This window comes from Phyllostomus discolor, chromosome 5 (genome assembly GCF_004126475.2).
Source record: "Phyllostomus discolor isolate MPI-MPIP mPhyDis1 chromosome 5, mPhyDis1.pri.v3, whole genome shotgun sequence".
In the NCBI taxonomy this organism is placed as follows: domain Eukaryota; kingdom Metazoa; phylum Chordata; class Mammalia; order Chiroptera; family Phyllostomidae; genus Phyllostomus; species Phyllostomus discolor.
The window spans coordinates 148427296-148447660 of record NC_040907.2 but is presented as its reverse complement, the minus strand read 5'-3'; the positions used below and the strand labels follow the sequence as shown (position 1 = coordinate 148447660).

At 37.7% G+C, this 20365-nt stretch overlaps 1 protein-coding gene across 1 annotated transcript; it reads left to right on the top strand.

Annotated features, from left to right (window-relative positions):
• Positions 1 to 519: 519 nt before the first annotated feature.
• LOC114496070 (cytochrome P450 2C21-like) lies at positions 520 to 20052 on the top strand. Its single transcript, XM_028511312.2, has 9 exons — positions 520 to 698; positions 3946 to 4108; positions 5830 to 5979; positions 8723 to 8883; positions 10231 to 10407; positions 12231 to 12372; positions 14876 to 15063; positions 15890 to 16031; positions 19860 to 20052. The coding sequence occupies exons 1-9, from the start codon at positions 531 to 533 to the stop codon at positions 20039 to 20041; spliced, it is 1473 nt and encodes a 490-aa protein (XP_028367113.1). The 5' UTR covers positions 520 to 530; the 3' UTR covers positions 20042 to 20052.
• The last annotated feature ends 313 nt before the right edge of the window (positions 20053 to 20365 follow it).

The following is a 20365-nucleotide window of genomic DNA, read 5'->3' as shown; positions in this document are numbered from 1 at the left end:
TTCACTCATTTATGCACTCATTGATTGATTCTTGTATGTACCCTGACCAGAGATCAACTCACAATCTGGGTGTGTAGGAACAATGCTCTAACCAACTGAGTTACTTGGCCAAGGCAACTTGACAGTTTTAAAAATTAACTTTATTAGGGAAACATTGGTTAATAACCTATATCAATTTCAGATGTACAAGTTTAAAATAATACAATGTCTTTATATTCTATTGTGAATTCACCACCCAAAGTCTGGTCTCCTTCTGTCAGCATATATTTCACACCCTTTACCTTTCTTGGCCTACTCCCTACTGGTCTTCCCTCTGCTAACTACAATTCTGTTGTCTGCATCTATGAATTTGTAGGGGGGGAGGGTGTTGTTTTTCTTCTACTCTCTACCAGCAGGCCAAAGAACACTGAAGATGAAACAATATTTAACCAAAAGATCACAGAGAGTGCTTGTTGGGAAATCAGTTTGCATTTAGTATTTAAAAATTTTGAGGTTATAAACTTTCAATTGCACTTATGCAAAACACATCAATGGATCTCTTCATAGTCTTGGCGATTTGTCTTTCTTGTTTGATTCTCCTTTTCCTATGGAACCGAAGCTATGCCCAAGGGAAGCTGCCACCTGGCCCTACTCCTCTCCCAATTATTGGAAATGTTCTACAGATAAATATTAAGAACATCAAGGAATCCATAAGCAAGGTTAAGTATGATTAATTTTCTTCCAATCATTTGCAATGAATAAATAAGACAGTGCTATATCTAAGTAAAATATGGACTTGGACACCATGCGTTAAAAAAGTCATTTGAAAGGGAAATGTTCACTGGACATGCAGATACAATTCCATTTTCAAAATTTAATTAAATATTCTGGGGTAACATTGATTAATAACATTTTACAAGTCTCAGGTGTACAAATCCATAATACATCACCTGTATATTGCATTGTGGGCTCACCACACAAAGTCTAATGTCCTTCTGTGACCATGTATCTCACCCTCTTTATCCTCTTTCTCCTCCACTCAACCCTCCCACCCTTTTGGCAACCACCATACTGTTTGTGTCTAAGAGTTTGGTTTTTTGTTCATTTGCTGCTTTCTGCTTTATATCCCACATGTGAGTGAAATCTATGGTTCTTGTCCTTTCCTACATGACATGATTTTAAGCATCTCACAGCTAGAGGCGTCCAGAAGGGAATGAGAACAATGAGGTGACTGTTCAAATTGCCAAAAAGAGGAATTCCCTGTCAATATTGTGAGCTAGGTCTTCTTTCTAGTAATTAATCTTTGGTGAACTCTAATAACAATGAAACTACTTTCAGCTTTTGAAAAAATATATACTGATTTATAGCTTCACAACACTAATTTTTCCTAAAAGCACACTGATGTGGAGTTATGGAAATAACTAAAAGTTCAGGAACTTTCACACTTTCTATTAGATTTATATTTGCCCAATATGTAAATGAATAACTGCTCTGCTCTTTGCTATTTACACAGCAATAGTGCTCTAAATATTGAGGGGCTTTTCTGAAATCTGTCTTCCCAGACACAGCCGGTTACCAGAGCTGTGCCCCTGGAAACTCCTTCCTGTGTTTCAGACTCTGGATTCAAAGGGATGTGTCAGAATCCCTTGTTGACTTTCAGCCTTAGGCAACTTTTTAAAACCTCTCTGAGCTTCAATTTCCATTTCTTTTTTTTTTTTTTTTTCAAGAAAGTAGTTCATCTTTTTTTTTTTTAAGATTTTATTTATTTATTTTTAGAGATGGAAGGGAGGGAGAGAGAGATAGAGAGAAACATCAATGTGTGGTTGCTGGGGGTTATGGCCTGCAACCCAGGCATGTACCCTGACTGGGAATCGAACCTGCAACACTTTGGTTCGCAGCCCATGCTCAATCCACTGAGCTACGCCAGCCAGGGCTCAATTTCCATTTCTTTAGAAATGACTGATAATTATTTTGCACAAATTATTAGTTATCATATATTCTATAAGTTATCAAATGCCTACTTTGTGTTAGACAGCATGTTAAGCACTTGGAATTTTTTTTCAACTATTTTTATTGGTTTCAGGGGTACAGCACTGTAGTTTGACAATTACATACTTCACAAAGTGTTCACTCTAACATTTCAGGTAACCATCTGGCACACTACATAGTTATTACAATATTATTCACTGTATTCTCTATGCAGTACTTTACTTGCAGTGACTATTTTGTAACTACTGATTTCTACCTCTTAACCCCTTCACCTCTTTCACCTGTTCCCCTAAACCCCCATTTCCTCTGGCAATTACCTGTTCTGCCTCAGCGTCTATGAGTCTGTTTTAATTTTGTTTGTTTGTTTTTTGTTCTTTACATTTCACATATAAGTGAAATCATATGATATGTCTTCCTCTGACTGACTGATTCCACATACCATAATAAACTTTCGATCCATCATGCTGTTGGAAATGGCAGGATTTTAGTCTTCTTTGGTGCACTAGGAATTTCCAATGGTGAATGGGGAAAAAATGTCCCGAGAATTATAGAATTTACAATTTCGAGTGTAGGCATGAATTTTTGATATAATATGGAAATAACCGTATGATGATAAAGTGACAGGGATCCAATGGACGCCAGCCATGGAGTTTGGCAGGCTAGGGGAAGGGGGACAAGTCAGCAAAGGGTTCTCTGAGGAATTGAATTTGAAGCTGAAATCTACAGAATGATTAGGCATTAACTAGACAAAAATCAGATAAAAAATCTGTCCCAGGCTTTTCCAATGTGGAGAAGAATGACTTGTTAGAGTCCTGGAAAAGGGAACAATTTGATTATAGCCCAGAAAGTATTGTAAAAACATACCATGAGTTGAGATTTAAGAGTTCAACTGGGACTAGAGCATGATGGATTTACAAGGATTTTAAGAATTGTGGTCTTCAGCATAAGAGCAATGTGATGACTTTAACATGCTTAAAGGACTGTTGTGTTAACATTTGCCTTGTGGAAAGACCACTCTGGATAATGAATTGGAAAATGAATTGTAGTTGCAGAGTGAATTTTAAGGTAGCAAAAGGACTCAAACTTTGGATACCTTGAAAGAGTTCAAGTCCTACATCATTGAGTATGCTGAATTAGCTGCCATAAGAGAAAGACTCCCATAATGCAATGGCTTAAAAAAGTCTAGAGTTTATTTCTATCTCCATAACATATAAAAGTGATTGCTGGTGGGCTGCCTTTCCTCTATGAGGCCATTCAGAGAACCAGTTTTTCTCAACCTTGTGGTTTACCTTCCTTTGCCCCTAGGATCTTGTTTTCATTTTCATGGTCAGAGTGGACCATCTGCATGCTGGTCACCTCAACCTTGAGTAGTGGGAGAAGCAGAGAGCATGTTGTGACCATTTATGCCACAGTGTAGGATTTGCCCACATCACTTCTGCTGACATCAGCTGATGGAAGCTTAGTCACATGGCCACACAGGGAAGCTTGGAAAGGTGTGTAACAAGGCTCCATGTGCTTATGTGGCAATAGAACATAGAGGTCTCTGGTGCTAATGAGAAGATGTAGAGAATGGGTAGTGAGGGATGATTATTTGCCTGCACCTGGGACAAGATGGCAAAACTTCACCTAAACAGGAGATATGTATCATTTATCGTAATGCAAGTATAGGAAGGAAGGAAATTTGGAGCAATTAAAGTTTGGCAGAAAGAAATTAATAAAATAACATGAATAAAATTCATGACAGAGTCATATAACTACTAAAGGTGATAATAATAATAGCAATATTACCAGTAGCATAATAATAATTACCATTTAATTGGTTTCTATTAAATTACTGGATCTAGAAGATGAAATCTGTTATGATGAGTGAATGGATATTAAAATGTCTCTCAGTAAGATTAAAAGTATTTCTCTCACTTATCTCCATTCTTAGTTTTGAAATTCTCACTCTTCTTGCATCTCCTATTCCTTTCTTAGCTAGCAAAAGTCTACGGCCCAGTGTTCACTGTGTACTTTGGAAGGAAGCCCACTGTGGTGCTCTATGGATACGAGGCAGTGAAGGAAGCCCTGATTGATCGGGCTGAGGACTTCTCTGGCAGAGGCAGTTTGCCAGTTATAGACAATATCCTCCAGGGATCAGGTATGCTTCAATCTGGGGGATGTGTGTGTATTCATAAGTTGCAAAGATTCCAAATAGGCTAAGGAATTGAGAAACTTAAACACAGACAAATTGATGGAAATAATATACTTCCAAAATTTTCCATGAAGGATCATTAATCCATATTTAAAATTCTGAGGGTGACACAATGTCTCCATAAAACAATAAGTGCAATTTAAAGAAATTCACAAAACACTAATGTTCTATGAATTTGTGACTAAGCTATGTTCATTATGCCTTTAAAGATTTTATTTATTTGTTTTTAGAGAGGGAGAAGGGAGAGAGGAAGAGAGGAAGAGAAATATCAGTGTGTGAGAGATAAATTGATTGTCTGCTCTCAAACACTCCCTACTAGGGACCTGGCCCACAACCCAGGCATGTGCTTTGACTGGGAATAGAACCAGAGATATTTTACTTCACAGGCTGGCACTCAATCCACTGAGCCATTCCAGCCATGGCTAAGTCATGTTCATTTTCAATTATGGCCTGTTAAGAAAGAGAAAGAGGCAGAGAGAAAAGAGGGATGAGGATATTCACCAAATTATCCTATTCTCCAAATATTTTGCTTTCTATCCTGACTCATGGTTGCCAAGAGATTATTTTATAAAGCTTGCATTGTATGCATGGAACCAACATAACAATGGAATATTTCCAACCTTATCTTTAATTCTTCTCATATTCTAAAAAGGGTAAGTAATATTTGGATTCAATAGATTACAAAGCATAAAGCACAAATATGCACTGAAAAGGGGACTATGGAGAAATGCATAGTAAGAATGAATTGGAATTGATATTACAAAAAGCTGTTTAAACTAACTACTTGAACTATCTTTCATCTGTGTTTGGAGCTACACTTAAACTGTCCAGTCCTCTGGAGGGGCCCTGGGTTCTGACTAAATTAGATAAAGTCTGAATGGGGTCATTTTTTCTTCCACTTATTGTCAACAATCTTGATCAAATTTCCCATGAGCATTGTTTCCCAACCCTTCCCCACCCACCCAATTCCCGTTGTCTTGACTCGAGAAGTCTGATGTTTAATTTTCTTGGTATTAAGAGCACATTACAGAACTGGCCAGTAGCCAGTGCGTTAGAGCATCATTGGGATACACCAAGGTTGTGGGTTGGATCCCTGGTGAAGGCACATGAAAGAATCAACAATGACTGCATGAATAAGTAAAACAACTCTCTCTCTCACCTTGCCTGAGGATTAGATTTTCATGAGCATCCTTCTAATGCACAAGAGCTCTCTCTCCTTCTTTCAAGAATTAACTCCATTTGTTACAGCTCCTAAAATTTACTTACAATGCATAGAAGGTGACCCCAAAAATTTAACCTGTTACTCAGGCTCACCACAATTTATTAGCTGTGTGATCAAGTAGTAAACTTTTTGCCTTTGTGATATTCAGCATTCTTATCAGTTAAATGGTGACAATAACTAGGTCACAAAGTTATTGTGACATTTATAACCATTAATGGATGAATAACAGTTTAATAATGTGTAAAACCAAGATCCTTGACAGTAAGCTTCTAAGCTGGGGTAATAGAGAAGGCAGTCAAAGCAGGGCTCAGTAGGAATTCCTAAGGCTGGTAACACTGTATTTACATTTCTTCTTAAGTGACATTATCATTTCCTGATATAAGTCCCTCACCTGGAATTAATGAAAATTGAAGTCTTCTTTAACATTTATGTTTTGTCTTGATAGGTATTGTTTTCAGCAATGGGGAAATATGGAAACAAACTCGGCGATTCTCCCTCATGGTTTTGCGGAATATGGGAATGGGAAAGAAGACTATTGAAGACAGAATTCAAGAAGAAGCCTTGTGTCTGGTGGAAGCATTAAGAAAGACCAATGGTGTGTATGTCTTTGTATGATTACTAGGAATAGTTTGAGTAGACTGAATGCTGTTACAAGTAGACCATAGTGAGATACAATGGTTCAAGTGGAGCATGAGTTTACTTTTTGCTCACATACCAGTAGTAAGAGGTGAAGGGGTTGGGTTTTTCAGGCTTTTCAGGTACCATGCTGTTAGGGGCTTTGACATCTTCACCATGTGGCTTCCAGTGCCACACAGAATTCATCTGTTTTCATGGTAGTGGGAGGAGCAAAGAACAAGGAAAGGAGCCAGTAGTGTTCTGAATAGGCCAGTTAAGGCCATGGTCCACAAGCCTTCTTTCCCATTCCTTGGGCTGTAGCCTAATCAAAGGGCTACACCTACCTCTAAGAAGAACTGGGAACTATAGTTATCTATGTGCTCAGGAAGAAGAGAACACAGATTTTGCTAATCAACTAGTAGCTTTGGCCATAATACCTCAAAAAACTAAGGAACTTCTCTAGTAACTTCTTGAGAAACATTGCAAATATCTCACAATATATGTACATTAATTCATTATGCTGTGTACCTTAAGCTTATACAGTGCTGAATGTCAATTATATCTCAGTAAAACTGAAAACAAAGCACTGGTGGTTCAAGGTAGAATTCATGTCAAAATCTTTTCAATGCACAGGGCTGCATTACAGATGAGCTAGGAGTGTAGGGTGAAGGGAGGGAGCTGTGGTAGCCCAAATATGCTCAGTGTGTATATCAGTGTATATGTGCAGTGTGTATGTGTGTATGTACACATAGGACTAGGAGAGAGGGTGAAAGAGAAAGGGGTGGGCAGGAGACTTGGCAAGAAAGTGGTAAGACCAGGAACATGAGACATTGTGGTTTTTAACCACACTATTTAAATATTTTCCAAAAACATTATTTATATAATAACTCATCTATGAGAGACAGAAACATCAATTGGTTGTCTCCCACAACCAACTCAGCCATCTGGCTAGGGCACAGTTGTGTTTTTAAACTGTCTAGATGGGTTATTTCCCTTTCTCTGTTATTAACATAAAAATGCTATGATTGCATACATTTGCATAATTCTGATGTCTTCCTTAGAATGAATTTCAGGAAATAGTAGAAGATATCAATGAACAACACTGTTTGGAGTTTTGACACATATGACCTAGGAATGGGAGGAAGACCTAGCTGAAGAAGGGATAAGATTATGAGGCCTGTACTGGGTATATTGTTCTGTGACCTTATGTTTAAATTTAATATATTAAATACATATTTTTCACATGTTTAATTTTCAAATATTTTTAAAGAACATTATTAATGAATCAGCACACTATTCCATTATGTTGGATGTACCATAGTTTATTTAACTGGTCTTTTATTTTTGGCCAGATTGTCTATTTTCAGTACTTTGTTGCTATTTGTATAAAAATAATGCAATCCATATAAACCATTGCATACCCCTGAGTACTTTCTTAGAACAAAATTTTGGAAATGGAATTAATATGTGAACAAATGTTGAGTTTTGATACATATTATATGGAAAAATGACTTTGTGCACTAATTTATATTTCAAGCAGAGTTCATTATTGACTGGTTCCTCTTTCCCCATAGTAATGCAACTCACACACCCAACTTTTTAAAAATTTTTATGGACTTATTTTTAGAGAGCAGGTAAGGGAGAGAGAAAATGAGGGAGAGAAACATCCATCAGTTGCCTCTGGCCCACCCCTAACAGGGGACCTGGTGAGCACCCAGACATGTGCCCTGACGGAAATCAGACCAGAGACATTTTGTTTTGCAGGTCAGCACTGAACAATCATCCACACCAGTCAGGGCACACCCAACTTTTTCCCACTAAGTTTTGTAAAATAAAGATTGCAAGTCTCCTCAGTCTCCTGTACTTTCTTACTAGGTTGCTCAGTTTCTTATGGGCACCATGAAGAAGTATCCATAATGAAGACTAAATTTTATACCTTTTAAGATTTATTTAGCACATGAAAATGAAATCTTACCATTTGTGAAAGCATGGAAGGACCAAGAGGACCTTATGTTAAATAAAATAAGTCAGTCAGAGAAGAAAAACACCATATATTTCACTTATATGTGGAATTTCAATAACAATATAAGCTAACAAGCAAAACAGAGATAGACTCATAGACACAGAGCACAGACTGGTGGATGCCAGAGGGGAGGAGGGTTGGGGGACTGAGTGAAGGGATTAAGAAGTAGGGAGGTGGGATGGCTGTGGTGGGGGAGGATTGTTGTGAGGAAAAGGCAGACAACTGTACTTAAACAACATTAAAATAATAAGTATGTAAATATATATAGAGAGAGAGAGACAGACAGACAGACAGACACAGAGAGAAGTTCAGATTGGCAGTTACAGAATATGCATAATCATGGGGATATAAAGTACAGCATAGGAAACAGTAATGTATATTGTAAAGTAAATTTTTCAAGATATTTTTAAAAAACCTCCTTTTTGTGAATTACATTGTGGCTCTTATTTGGAGAATGCTGTAAACAGGAGAACACATTGTGGGGAGAATTAAGAAATAAATTGGACTGGATTAGACAGTTCTGTCTGGGGAAACACAATGAATGTTATCTTAGGCATGTTGAGTTTCAAGTGCTGGTGGCATGTCTAGGTACTTCCTATACTTAAAAAGTCTTTGAGGACAACCCATCTCAATGATTTTAAACAGTCAGCTGGAGATTAAAATGAAATTTCTAAACTAACTTAATTTATATTGTTTTTAGCATCTCCCTGTGATCCTGCTTTCCTTCTGAGCTATGTTCCCTGCAATGTGATGTGCTCCATTATTTTCCAAAACCGTTTTGAGTACAGTGACAAGCAATTTCTAACCTTGATAAACTATTTTCATGAGAACTTCAGAATTGTAAGCACCTTCTGGATACAGGTAAATTCAAGGTTCTCTTGAAGTAGGGAATAATTTTTTGACTAATCTATTGCTCATATATACCACATCCTTTTGCCCTATTTCACAATGTCTGAAGTGTTTATCACACTATTGTTTTTTCCCAATTAGTGAGTTATCAAATCAATTCAATGTGTAAAAATTAAATTTAAAACATGAAATATAGTAATAGAAAGAAAATATTGTCATGGTGTACAAGTGATACAAGGTATTTGTTTTTGAGAAATCATTTTTCCTGATTTTTACACATATAGATGATGAAGGTTCTGGTATAAAATATTTCTTTTTTTCACTTTCTTTTAATTGTCATTCAAGTACAGTTATCTGCATTTCTGCTTCCCACCACTTCCCCCAACACCAGCCATCCCCACTTCCCTCCCCGATTCAACTGCCCCATGATTTTGTCCATGTGTCCTTTATAGTTGTTTTGAAAACCCTTCCCAGCTTTTCCCTCACTATCCCCTCCTACCTCCCCTTTTATTATAGTACATTGTCAGAAAATGTTAGTCGCCTATGATATATGATGATTAACAACTAAAATCCTGTGTGGATTATAAGGTCATGACAGGTTCCACCTGGAAGAGAGCCTGGTGAACAAATAGTCAACTCATATTTTAGAGCAGTAACTATCACCAACACATACGATGCATATTCTCCAAAGCAGCTTATCTGTCACAAAGAATGAGTCAACCTAGAATCTAGATTTCTCCATTCTCTATCTAGTCTGATACAAGCTACCAGCCTGAATTAATTGTTTCAGTACCTACCAACGGTATTATTAAGTCACGAAGGTACTGGTTACAGCAAAGCAATAAACTCTGGGATGGGAAAGACCCAATAATTACAAGCAATGTGCATGTTCTTGAGGTTGTAAAATCCTAAATAAAACTATGCTAAGTAATTTGGGCATTCTCTTAATCTTCCCAATGTACTGTTTCTTCATTATAAAACTAGGGTATGAATGCTACAAACTTTTTTGATGCCTGTAGAAATAGGTGTAGGGTAAACTGTGGAGAACACTGACCTCTAGCTCTGTCACTACTTTGTCTTAGACCAGTGGACTATCCTTTCTGAAGTTCAATAGCCTCATCTGGAAAGAGGTGGTTGGCCCCTGAATTCCTTCAGAGAGTTATCATTAGGAAATGAATATAAATGGTTTTGGAATTGCTTTGTAAATTGTGTGTTCTGTGACTCTAGACATTTTATCAGTTCCTTGTCTTTCAAGTCTTTTTATCTTTATTTACTCAGCATGTAGCAAAGTCTCTGATTTGCAATATAGGCCTGTAAATGTAGGCTGAGTGACTAATGAATGGTTTTTTACTCTTTCAGCTCTACAATTCTTTCCCCTTTTTAATACATTATCTCCCAGGAAGTCATAATGAATTATTTAAAAACATTGCTGAACAGAAAAAATTTATTTTGGAGAAAGTAAAAGAACACCAGGAATCCCTAGACCTCAACAACCCTCGAGACTTTATTGACTACTTTCTGATTAAAATGGAAAAGGTATAAATAACCCTGTTTCAACTTCACCTTTTTTTCTTTGTTCTTTACTATTGTTTAAGTACAGTTCTCAATTCCCCCTAACCACTCTCCCCACCCCATGCATTTCCATGTCCCACCCACCATCCTAACCCCATTTGGCTTTGTTCATGTGTCGTTTACATGTATTCCTTGATGACCCTTCCCCTTTCCCCACCCCCCATTACCCCCTCTGGCCTCCCCTCTGGTTACTGTCAGTGTGTTCTTTATTTCAATGTCTCTGGTTATATTTTGCTTGCTTTCTTTGTTGTTGTTGATTAGTTTCCCCTTAGAGGTAATATCATACGGTATTTGTCTTTCACCACCTAGCTTATTTCACTTAGCATAATGTTCTCCAGATCCATCCATGGTGTTAATGAAGGGTAGGAGCTCCTCCTTTCTGCTGCATAGTGTTCCATTGTGTAAATGTGCCATAGTTTTCCTCTTTGTGTGTGATGTGACTCATGGATTCATTTTTATCTATCCTGTAAAATTAAAATATTAAAACAAATGCCTCTTCCTAAAGAGGTATTAATTGCTTGTGCAACCTCTTACTAATGCAAACCATGCTTGATGGCTTGAGATAGTTTGAAATTCTCACTAAAAATGACTTACAAGAGTTTGTATTTACCTTTTTAAAGCTGATTTTTACTGTGAGCAGATTGAACTACATACATTCTAGCAAGCACACACATTCTAGATTAATGATGACACACGTCATTCATAAACTAAGTTCCATAAATGCAAGATGCAACATGTGAAGGAACACAAGAATGGATAGGAATCAAGAAAGACTTACCTTTGGAAAGATACTAGGACATCTTTCCAGATGAGGCAGGCAGTTTTAGAGGAAACTCTGGCTTAGACTAACAGATGAGACACAATAAGTCTAGGGAATGATGACCAAGTGTGTGGAATTCTCATAGAGGTTATCTTGACAGTAACTGAGGAATGGCCATGGGTGTAATGACTGGTGACATTGGGAATAGTGATGCAATTGCAGGGGATGGTTTTGATGCTTGAATGAGAAATTTAGACATGATAAAATGGACAAGAGATGCTAGAACTGAAAGTGAGTGGCCATGATGACTTGATAAAAACTATGTTTGAAAGAACTGATTGGCTCTCATGGATGAGAAAGTAGGGATATCAGAAATGACTCATTGAAAGTTTATAAACCTGATTTTATTTTTGTTTATTTTTATTTATTTATGCATTTTCATTATTATTCAGTTACAGTTGCAAACTACATGGTTTGCAGTGAGTGAGAAGGCAAGTTTTTTGCCATGCCTCTCCCTGCCCTGTCCCCACCCTAACTCCTACAGATTGTTTTAGTGTTTATTGAGTTTGTTTATTTATTTATTCATTTATTTATTTATGTTTTAATGGCATTTTTAATCATTGTTCCAGTACAGTTGTCTCCAATTTCCCTCCACCACTCGCCTCGCCCCATGCATCCTCACCTCCCACCCTCAGTCCTACCCCACTTTGGCATTGTCAATATATCCTTTATACATGTCCCTTGATGACCCTTCCATTACCCCTCCATTACCCCTACCCCCATCATTCTGGTTATTGTCAGTTTGTTCTTTATTTCAATGTCTCTGGTTATAGTTTGCTTATTTCTTTGCATAGTTTAAAGGAACCTTAACAACTTATCTAACTTTACCTTGAGCTATTATATTCTCTAATATTTGACTTAATTTGTCAAATAAGGAAATTAAGAAAATAATGATGTTGTACTGAGTTATGTTAGGTATCTCTAAGGCTCTTTTATTTATCAAATAATTCTAATACATCATTACTAGGAAAAGCACAATAAACAGTCTGTATTTACTATGGACCACTTGATCACCACCATATGGGATGTGTTTAGTGCAGGAACAGAGACCACAAGCTCCACCCTGAAATATGGAGTCCTGCTCCTGCTAAAGCACCCAGAGGTCACAGGTAAGATTATAGATGATATGTGGAATGAAGTTCTGGGAAGCCATTGGCAGGAAACACTGATGACTATTCTACTCTTCACCTGCTGAGACGATGCACATGAAAAATTTCCATCACTGATACATCTTCCTATCATTGGATGAATTAAATTCAAATTAGATTATGGTACAAAAGGAGAAAAAGGTATGTAAATAGCAGCACAGAGTTGAAGGGCAGAGGTCATTGTTCTCCCTGCTATGGTGGAGTGTCTGTGTTTTGGGTCAGACCAGATGAACACGCAGACACATACATAGAGACATGAGTCCTAAGACATTAGGATCTAGAGAGAACTAGCCTTCTTCTTTCCATAAAAAGATTTCATTTGATATACCTTCCACGTCCAGGTGAGCATATTTTTGGTAAAAGATATTTCTACTCAAATGCATTTTGAATTTAAAGAATGACTCAACAAAACTGTAATCTTTCTCTACCAAAGAACTCTCTTTTAAAAAATTATACACAAATAAAAATTCTTTTTTTAATTTCATTTAAATTAATTTTTTAAATTTTATTTTATTTTCATTGTTGTTCAAGTAGTTTTCTGTGTTTTACTCCCATCCCAGCCTGCCCCCAGAGCTCTCCCCACCTCTTCCCATTTCCACCCTGCCCCCTAGTTTTTGTCCATGTGTCCTTTATACTTATTCCTGTAAACCCTTCCCCTTTTCTCCTGAAGTTCTCTCCCCTCTCCCCTCTGGTAACTGTCAGCTTATTCTCTATTTCACAAAAATTGTTTTTGTATATACTTTTTTGGACAAATAAATTTTTCCTCACAAACATGACTTCTCTTACAAATGTAACTTTCCTATTTTCCTCCTCATTTCTATTGAGTCCTCATCTAAAAGGACATTTCTTTCATTACTGTATCATTTTCTGTTTCTGACACTCTTAGTGTAATTAAATCTCATGAGCTTATCTCCATAACATCAGCATGAGGTTTTTCTACTTCATATGAAGTCCTCTGCCCTCCCTTATAAATGAAATGCTCTCCACATGGTGCAATTTAGAAGCATGGCCTCAAAGTTCCTTCACTGGTGCACATTATGGAATATGATGATGATATGTTTCTTTCATGTGACACAGATTCTTTTAGCCAAAACGCTTCACTAACTCTTGTAAGATCTATGTTGATTATGATTATCAAATTATGATATTTCTCTTAAACATTTAAAGCCCTCATTGTGTCCTATTTCCCCATCATTCCCATTTTCATTTACCTTTGGGTTTTTTCTTGCATCAGACCCATTATATTGTCCTTTTTTTTTTCTTCCCATCATCATTTCTTAATGTGACATTTTACTAAGAATATGATTTTATATGCAGTTCCTAACCACTTCATATGTCACCTTCTTCTAGACAAAACTCCAGACTCTGAAGTTGAGAAGGCAAAGTTTAAAACTCCTCTAAAATTCCTAACCTTTTCTTCCTTAAAGCTACTAAGACACAGAATTTCCACATACTCCATTCAAAGACCCATATTCAGGTGGTACATAAATCCCATTTGACCGAAGTAGCAACCTGGTATTAGAGAAATTGGGTTCCAGACTCTAAGAACAGTAACTTACAATTCTGACTCTACTACTGAGTAGCTCTGCAACCAGAGGCTCATGTACCTCTTCTGCATGTTGGTCCCTCATCTCTTTAAGGGAAAACAATTCCTAACATTCACAGTCTTTCCCACAAAGGAAAAATTAATAAGCATTTGTTTAAAACTAATGAATAATCTTACTTAAACTATGTATTATTAATGTGATGTACTTGGTAGATAAAAGAAAAATAATTCACTAACATGACTTACTTTCAGTAATCTTATTCACTTTCTAAGATTGTGGATTTGGGAATGAGAGAGACCACATAACACCTGGATGTCCTTAAGAAATATGTTTACTTTTCTGGACCTGTTTCCTCAGTTTTAAATACAAAAACTAATACTGAAGATATAGAACTGTTTTGAGAAATTATAAAGTAATATAATATATAGTGTGGCATGCCTGTCATGTTTTGTATGCTAAATAAATGTTAACTTCTTTCTTGTTTCTACTGCTGCATCAACAAAATGTTTTTATTTAATTGTTCTGTTCATAAGAATTTACTGTATTGGGTGCTTCATAGAACCTTGGAAGTTACATACTTAAGGAAATAAAAACAACATATGCAAAGAAATTAAACTACATGGTTTGCAGTGAGTCTTCAAGATCCCAGACCTATGAGTCTATCAAAAAAAAAAATACACAAAGTAGAGAGTCAGAGTAGACAACTGAATTTCAAGGTACCATTATGTTTTACATGTACATATATTTAAGTATTTAATGAGATTCTACTTTGCCCCAAAACTGAAATTCTGTTTCTTTTTTCCCCTTATGGAGGTGCCCATATGTAATTTACCCTTCTCTCACCAAAAGTTACCAAAATTAAGGTAATTTCTAAAATCTTTTGCATTCCATGTGAATTCTGATTCCTACATTGCCAGCTAAAGTCCGGGAAGAGATTGACCGTGTGGTTGGCAGAGACCGGAGCCCCTGCATGCAAGACAGGAGCCACATGCCCTACACAGATGCTGTGGTGCATGAGATCCAAAGATACATTGACCTCGTCCCTAACAACCTGCCCCATGTGGTGAGCCGGGACATTAAGTTCAGAGACTACTTTATTCCAAAGGTGAGAGATATTCCATCTATATTCCTCCATAAGAATGTTAGGTTTGAACAATTGCTGTAGTAAAACTATAGGCTGCCTAAATTTCTACAGGTATTGCATACTTAGAAATCAGGCACCTCACCCTCTGGCTACATGCTCTTTTGCTTCTAGTTTGTGGATACTATTTTATGAATATACTACTTAGATTCCCACAGGATTTTTAGTACAGTCCCCTTATCCATCAGCCCACTCTGCTGTCCACTTGTCTTCTTTCCAGTGTGTGTTTTATCAGTCTTACCACTTAGCCCGATTCTTACACTCCCTTTGCCACCTCAACTATCTTTCACTTATTTGTCAAATATTTCATGAAAAAACATATACAAGTCAATTGAAGCTAGTAAGCAGCAGGAGGGGACATGTACCAGTTTCTCATTTTGATTGGGAAATAAGGGTTTTTCTAGAAAATAGCCACTCAGGTAGAGTTCTGAAAAAGACCTCATACTTGGTTCCAAAGAGAATGAGCTGGATTTTCAGTGACACCAGCACTTTTAGACAATAGAGCATTTTATTTCAAACAATGAATCACAGGGAGCTTCCTTAGTTTTCTGAAAAGCAAGTGCTGACATCAGGCTTCAAACTGAAGAGGATGGCCTCAGAGTCAGAGCAGTGTCCTGAACTGGCATGATATAAGACTTCGTAGGCTTGGTCACTGACATGAAATATATAAATTATCCTTTTTATACCTCAATATCTTCATCTATGAAACAAGAGGATTAGATGAGGGACTTGTTTTTTCAAGCTCCATAACCTTCTTTGTAATCCAGTTTATCTGCTTTCTTTGTATTAGGGCACAACCATATTTACATCTCTGACTTCTGTCCTGCATGATGACAAAGAGTTCCCCAACCCAGATCAATTTGATCCTGGCCATTTCCTCGATGAAAGTGGCAACTTTAAGAAGAGTGACTACTTCATGCCTTTTTCAGCTGGTAAGGAAGCTTCATTTTTATCTGTACATGAGGGGCACATAAGATGAGGGAGGGCTTCACATGGAGGCTAATCTGACCAAATGGTCAATTGCCTGAAGCTAGGGCCACCATCCCCAAGGTTCAACTTATTTCTTATGGGAGTCTGCTCCATGAGCTCCGTCCCATAACCCTCTACTGAGATTCCTAACAGCTTCTCCCAGAAGTCCAATTGCACTCAGACTTTTCTCACCTTCCCTAAGAAGTCAGTTCATTCAATGCACTTCACCAAGGATCCTATATGTGGCAGCCTCATGCTCAGATCCAAGGATAAAATGTGAGTAAGAAATAGATCCTCGAAGAGAAAGGAAGGCAAATTAACAGGCAATGAGACCCCAGAGAGACAAGTGGTCATTGAGGAGCTGTTGTGGGAGCCCATGCAGAGAAGCTCCTGAATCTTGGCTTTTGGTGGGGAGGGGCAGAAGGCAACATAGGTGGAGGGTGAGAAAAATTTTCTTGAAGGAAGTAGCATGTATCTTTCTTTAATTAGTCAGGGTCCTGGGAAAAAAATAGGTGGTATGCTTTAAAAGGTCAACTAAAGAAAGTTGAATGAAAAGTCTGTTTTCAGAGGTGTGGGGAAGATTAAGGGGAGTAACAGTGTGCTAAAGTCCTCAGGGGCTAGCACCCATAGAAGGACGTTACCATCCTAGGATGGAAGAAATGAAGGAAGGACAATGTTACTGGAACCCAAATAGACCTTTAGGAAGGAGAGATGGGATGCCTCAATAGTAGATGCGTCTATAGGTAGAGGAATACAATCACTGTCTAAACTGTGGCCTGACAGGGTAGTATTATCTGGCTATTTCCATATCTAATCCTCTAAGTTCATTCATTGCCCAAAAGGAACTAACTTCTGGGTTTATGCAGGCCATAGAAATAAGCTTCCTGAACACAGAGTGAACATGAAAGACAAACATACACATAATGACCTGAAAGGATGGAAAAATAGAGAATATTCAGCACACTCCAAAGGAGAAAAAGTGGGAAGAGTAGAGGGTGATGGACCTTTCTCATAAAAGTCACTCAAACAGAGAAAAAAATTGGAGTTTTGCATCTAATTGAAAGCTAAGAAAATAGGTATCAATCAACCCTTGGCTTTGTTGTCCCAAGATTATGAGCAATTCCAAGAGATGATCCTAAATCTAGACAGTGCTATGCTCCTCATCTTTTTTCCTATACAATGAGCCTGTTAAGGTTTCTATTCATAACATAAGGCCTGCAGGCTAGCTTTTGTCTGGACACTGTGGGTATAGTCATCACTAGATATAAAGCCTCACCTTAAAAACTTAAATTGCAGAATTCTAGACAGATGAATAATTAGAATTTATTTTTTAATATACTTTTTAATCCTTACCCGAGGAAATTTTTTTTATTGTTTTTTAGTGAGAAAGAAAGGGGGGAGACAGAGAGGGAGGGAAACATTGATGTGAGAGAGAAACATCAATCTATTGCCTTTCTGATGCCCCTGAAACAGGGACTGAATCCACAACCAAGGTATGTGCCCTGGTGGTGAATAAAACCCATGAACTTTCAGCTCACAAGCTGATGCTCCCACCACCTGAGCCACACCAGCCAGAGTGAATGATTAGAATTTCCTGTGAAGTGTGCTATATTAGAGGCATTAATGATGGTTGCAGAAATCAGATAAGCAAGTGACTTATACATATCAAGAGCAGGTGAAAGAAGTTTGTGTAAAATATATGACATCTGAGCTGGTCTAGAAAAACAAAGAATAATAGCAGGCAGAGGAGAGAGGAAGATTTTCACTTGGAAAAATGAGTGGAATCTGAGATAAGATATGAAATATCCAGTCTGAATGGGGATTAGTGAATAGTTATGCTCGTGACTAGTTTGTGATGTTTCTTCTTATACTTGGCAATGGTAAACTCTTGAAATTTTTAAACTCAGGGACATAACAAGGTTAAAATTGTCCTTTAGAAACTAGATGAGGAGAAATATACCTGTATTAATCCCTACAACTTTCCCCTATGTTTTCCCTTTCCCTTCCCAACTGATATTCCTCCAAATGATCTCCAAAGCTATGGATCATGTTATTGTCCTTGTTTGCCTAGGTTTTTTTTTCTTATTTGGAATCAATTTTGATAGTTGTGAATCTATTGCCATTTTAATGTTCATTGTTTTGATCTTCTCTTTCTTACACAATTCCATTTAGCATTTCATGTAATGCTAAATGGTGATGATGAACTCCTTTACTTTTACCTTGTCTGGGAGATTATATAATATTTGTCTTTCACTGCCTGGCTTATTTCACTTAGCATAATGCTTTCCAGTTCCATCCATCCAACACAAATTGGTCGGTGAAAAATAGGGGCATATTAAGAATAGTAGAGGTAATGGAGTACAGAAAGAACTTATATGCAAGACTCCTGGACATGAACTAAGGAGAGGGGGATTGCTGGAAGGAATGAGAATACTGGGTGAAGGGGGGCAAAGGAGAGAAAGTTGGGGAAATTATAAGAGTATAATCAATAAATTCTATTTATTACATATATATATGTTGAGGAAATTAAGAGAATCCAGTCTGGGTGTGGATAGGAGAAAACATAGTTTAATTAGTCTTTCATTAATATATTTATTTATTTGTTATAATTATTTTATTGTTGTTCAAAGACAATTCTCTGCATTTACACCCCATCCCAGCTATCCCCACCTCCCTTCCCTGATTCCACCCCTCCTTGGATTTGTCCATGTGTCCTTTATAGTTGTTCCTGAAAACCCTTCCCCCTTCCCCATCCCCTATTATCCCCTCCAACCTCCACTCTGGTTACTGTCAGGTTATTCTTAATTTCTTAATGTTTCTGATTATATTTTGCTTGCTTCTTCGTTTTGTTGATTAGGATTCACTTAAAGGTGAGATCATATGGTATTTGTCTTTCACTGCCTGGCTTGTTTTGCTTAGCATAATACTTTCCAGTTCCATCCATGCTGTTGCAAAGGGTAGGAGCTCCTTCTTTCTTTATGCTGCATAGAATTCTATTGTATAAATGTACCATAGGTTTTTGATCCATTCATTTACTAATGGGCACTTAGGTTGCTTCCAGCACTTGGCTATTGTAAATTGTGCTGCTGTGAACATTGGGGTGCATAGGTTCTTCTGGATTGGATTTCAGGATATCATCCCAGCAGTGGAACTGCCAGGTCAAAAGGCAGATCCATTTTTAGTTATCTGAGGAAATTCCATACTGTTTCCACAGTGGCTTCACCAGTCTGCATTCCCACCAAGTGTACTAGGGTTCCCTTTTCTCCTCATCTTCTCCAACACTTATTTGTTGATTTATTTGTGACAGCCATTCTGATTGGTGTGAGGTGGTTTTAATTTGCATCTCTCTGATGGCTAGTGCTGCTGAGCATTTTCTCATAGACCTGGCTATTGTGGCTCAACAGTTTGAGAGCTGGCCTGCCAACCAAAGAATTGTCAGTTCAGTTCCCAGTCAGGAGACATGCCTGGGTTGCACGCCTGGCCTCTGGTTGGGGGTGCTGGAGAGGCGACCACACATTGATGTTTCTTTCCCTCTCTTTCTCCATTCCCCTCTCTAAAAATAAGTAAATAAAATCTTTAAAAAATATGTTTACCTTTTTTATTCATTCCGTTTTCAATACTTAATATTTTATTGTATTTTTCCATTACCATTTATCCCCCATACCTTCTTTCACTTCCACCCACACTCCCCCCCCACAATTATCACACTGTTGTCATTCCATATTTTTAAGACTGTGTGCTAACTGAGGAACAGAATAAAAATGAATATTCAATCTGTGTGTCATTTTTAGGAAAAAGAGTTTGTGCTGGAGAAGGCCTGGCCCGCATGGAGCTGTTTTTACTACTGACCCACATATTACAGCATTTTACCTTGAAATCTGTGGTTGATCCAAAGGACATCGACACCACTCCACTTCTCAGTGGGTTAGGCTCTGTATCACCCTCCTATGAAGTCTGTTTCATTCCAGTCTGAAGAAGGACAAGCTGCCAACCACTGAGCCAGTTTCGCTAGCCTCATCCAAACAAGCCAGGTGCTATGCAACCAGTGTTTTAGCCAACATTGACCTCTTTTTTAACAGCAGAAATGGTATTTCTGAGCTGTCTCTTCTAATTCTTCCCATCCTTTAAAAACTTTAAAGCCTCGGCCCTGGCTGGCGTAGCTCAGTGGATTGAGTGCCGGCTGTGAACCAAAGTGTCACAGGTTCGATTCCCAGCCAGGGTACATGCTTGGGTTGCAGGCCATAACCCCCAGCAACTGCACATTGATGTCTCTCTCTCTCTCTCTCTCTCTCTCCCT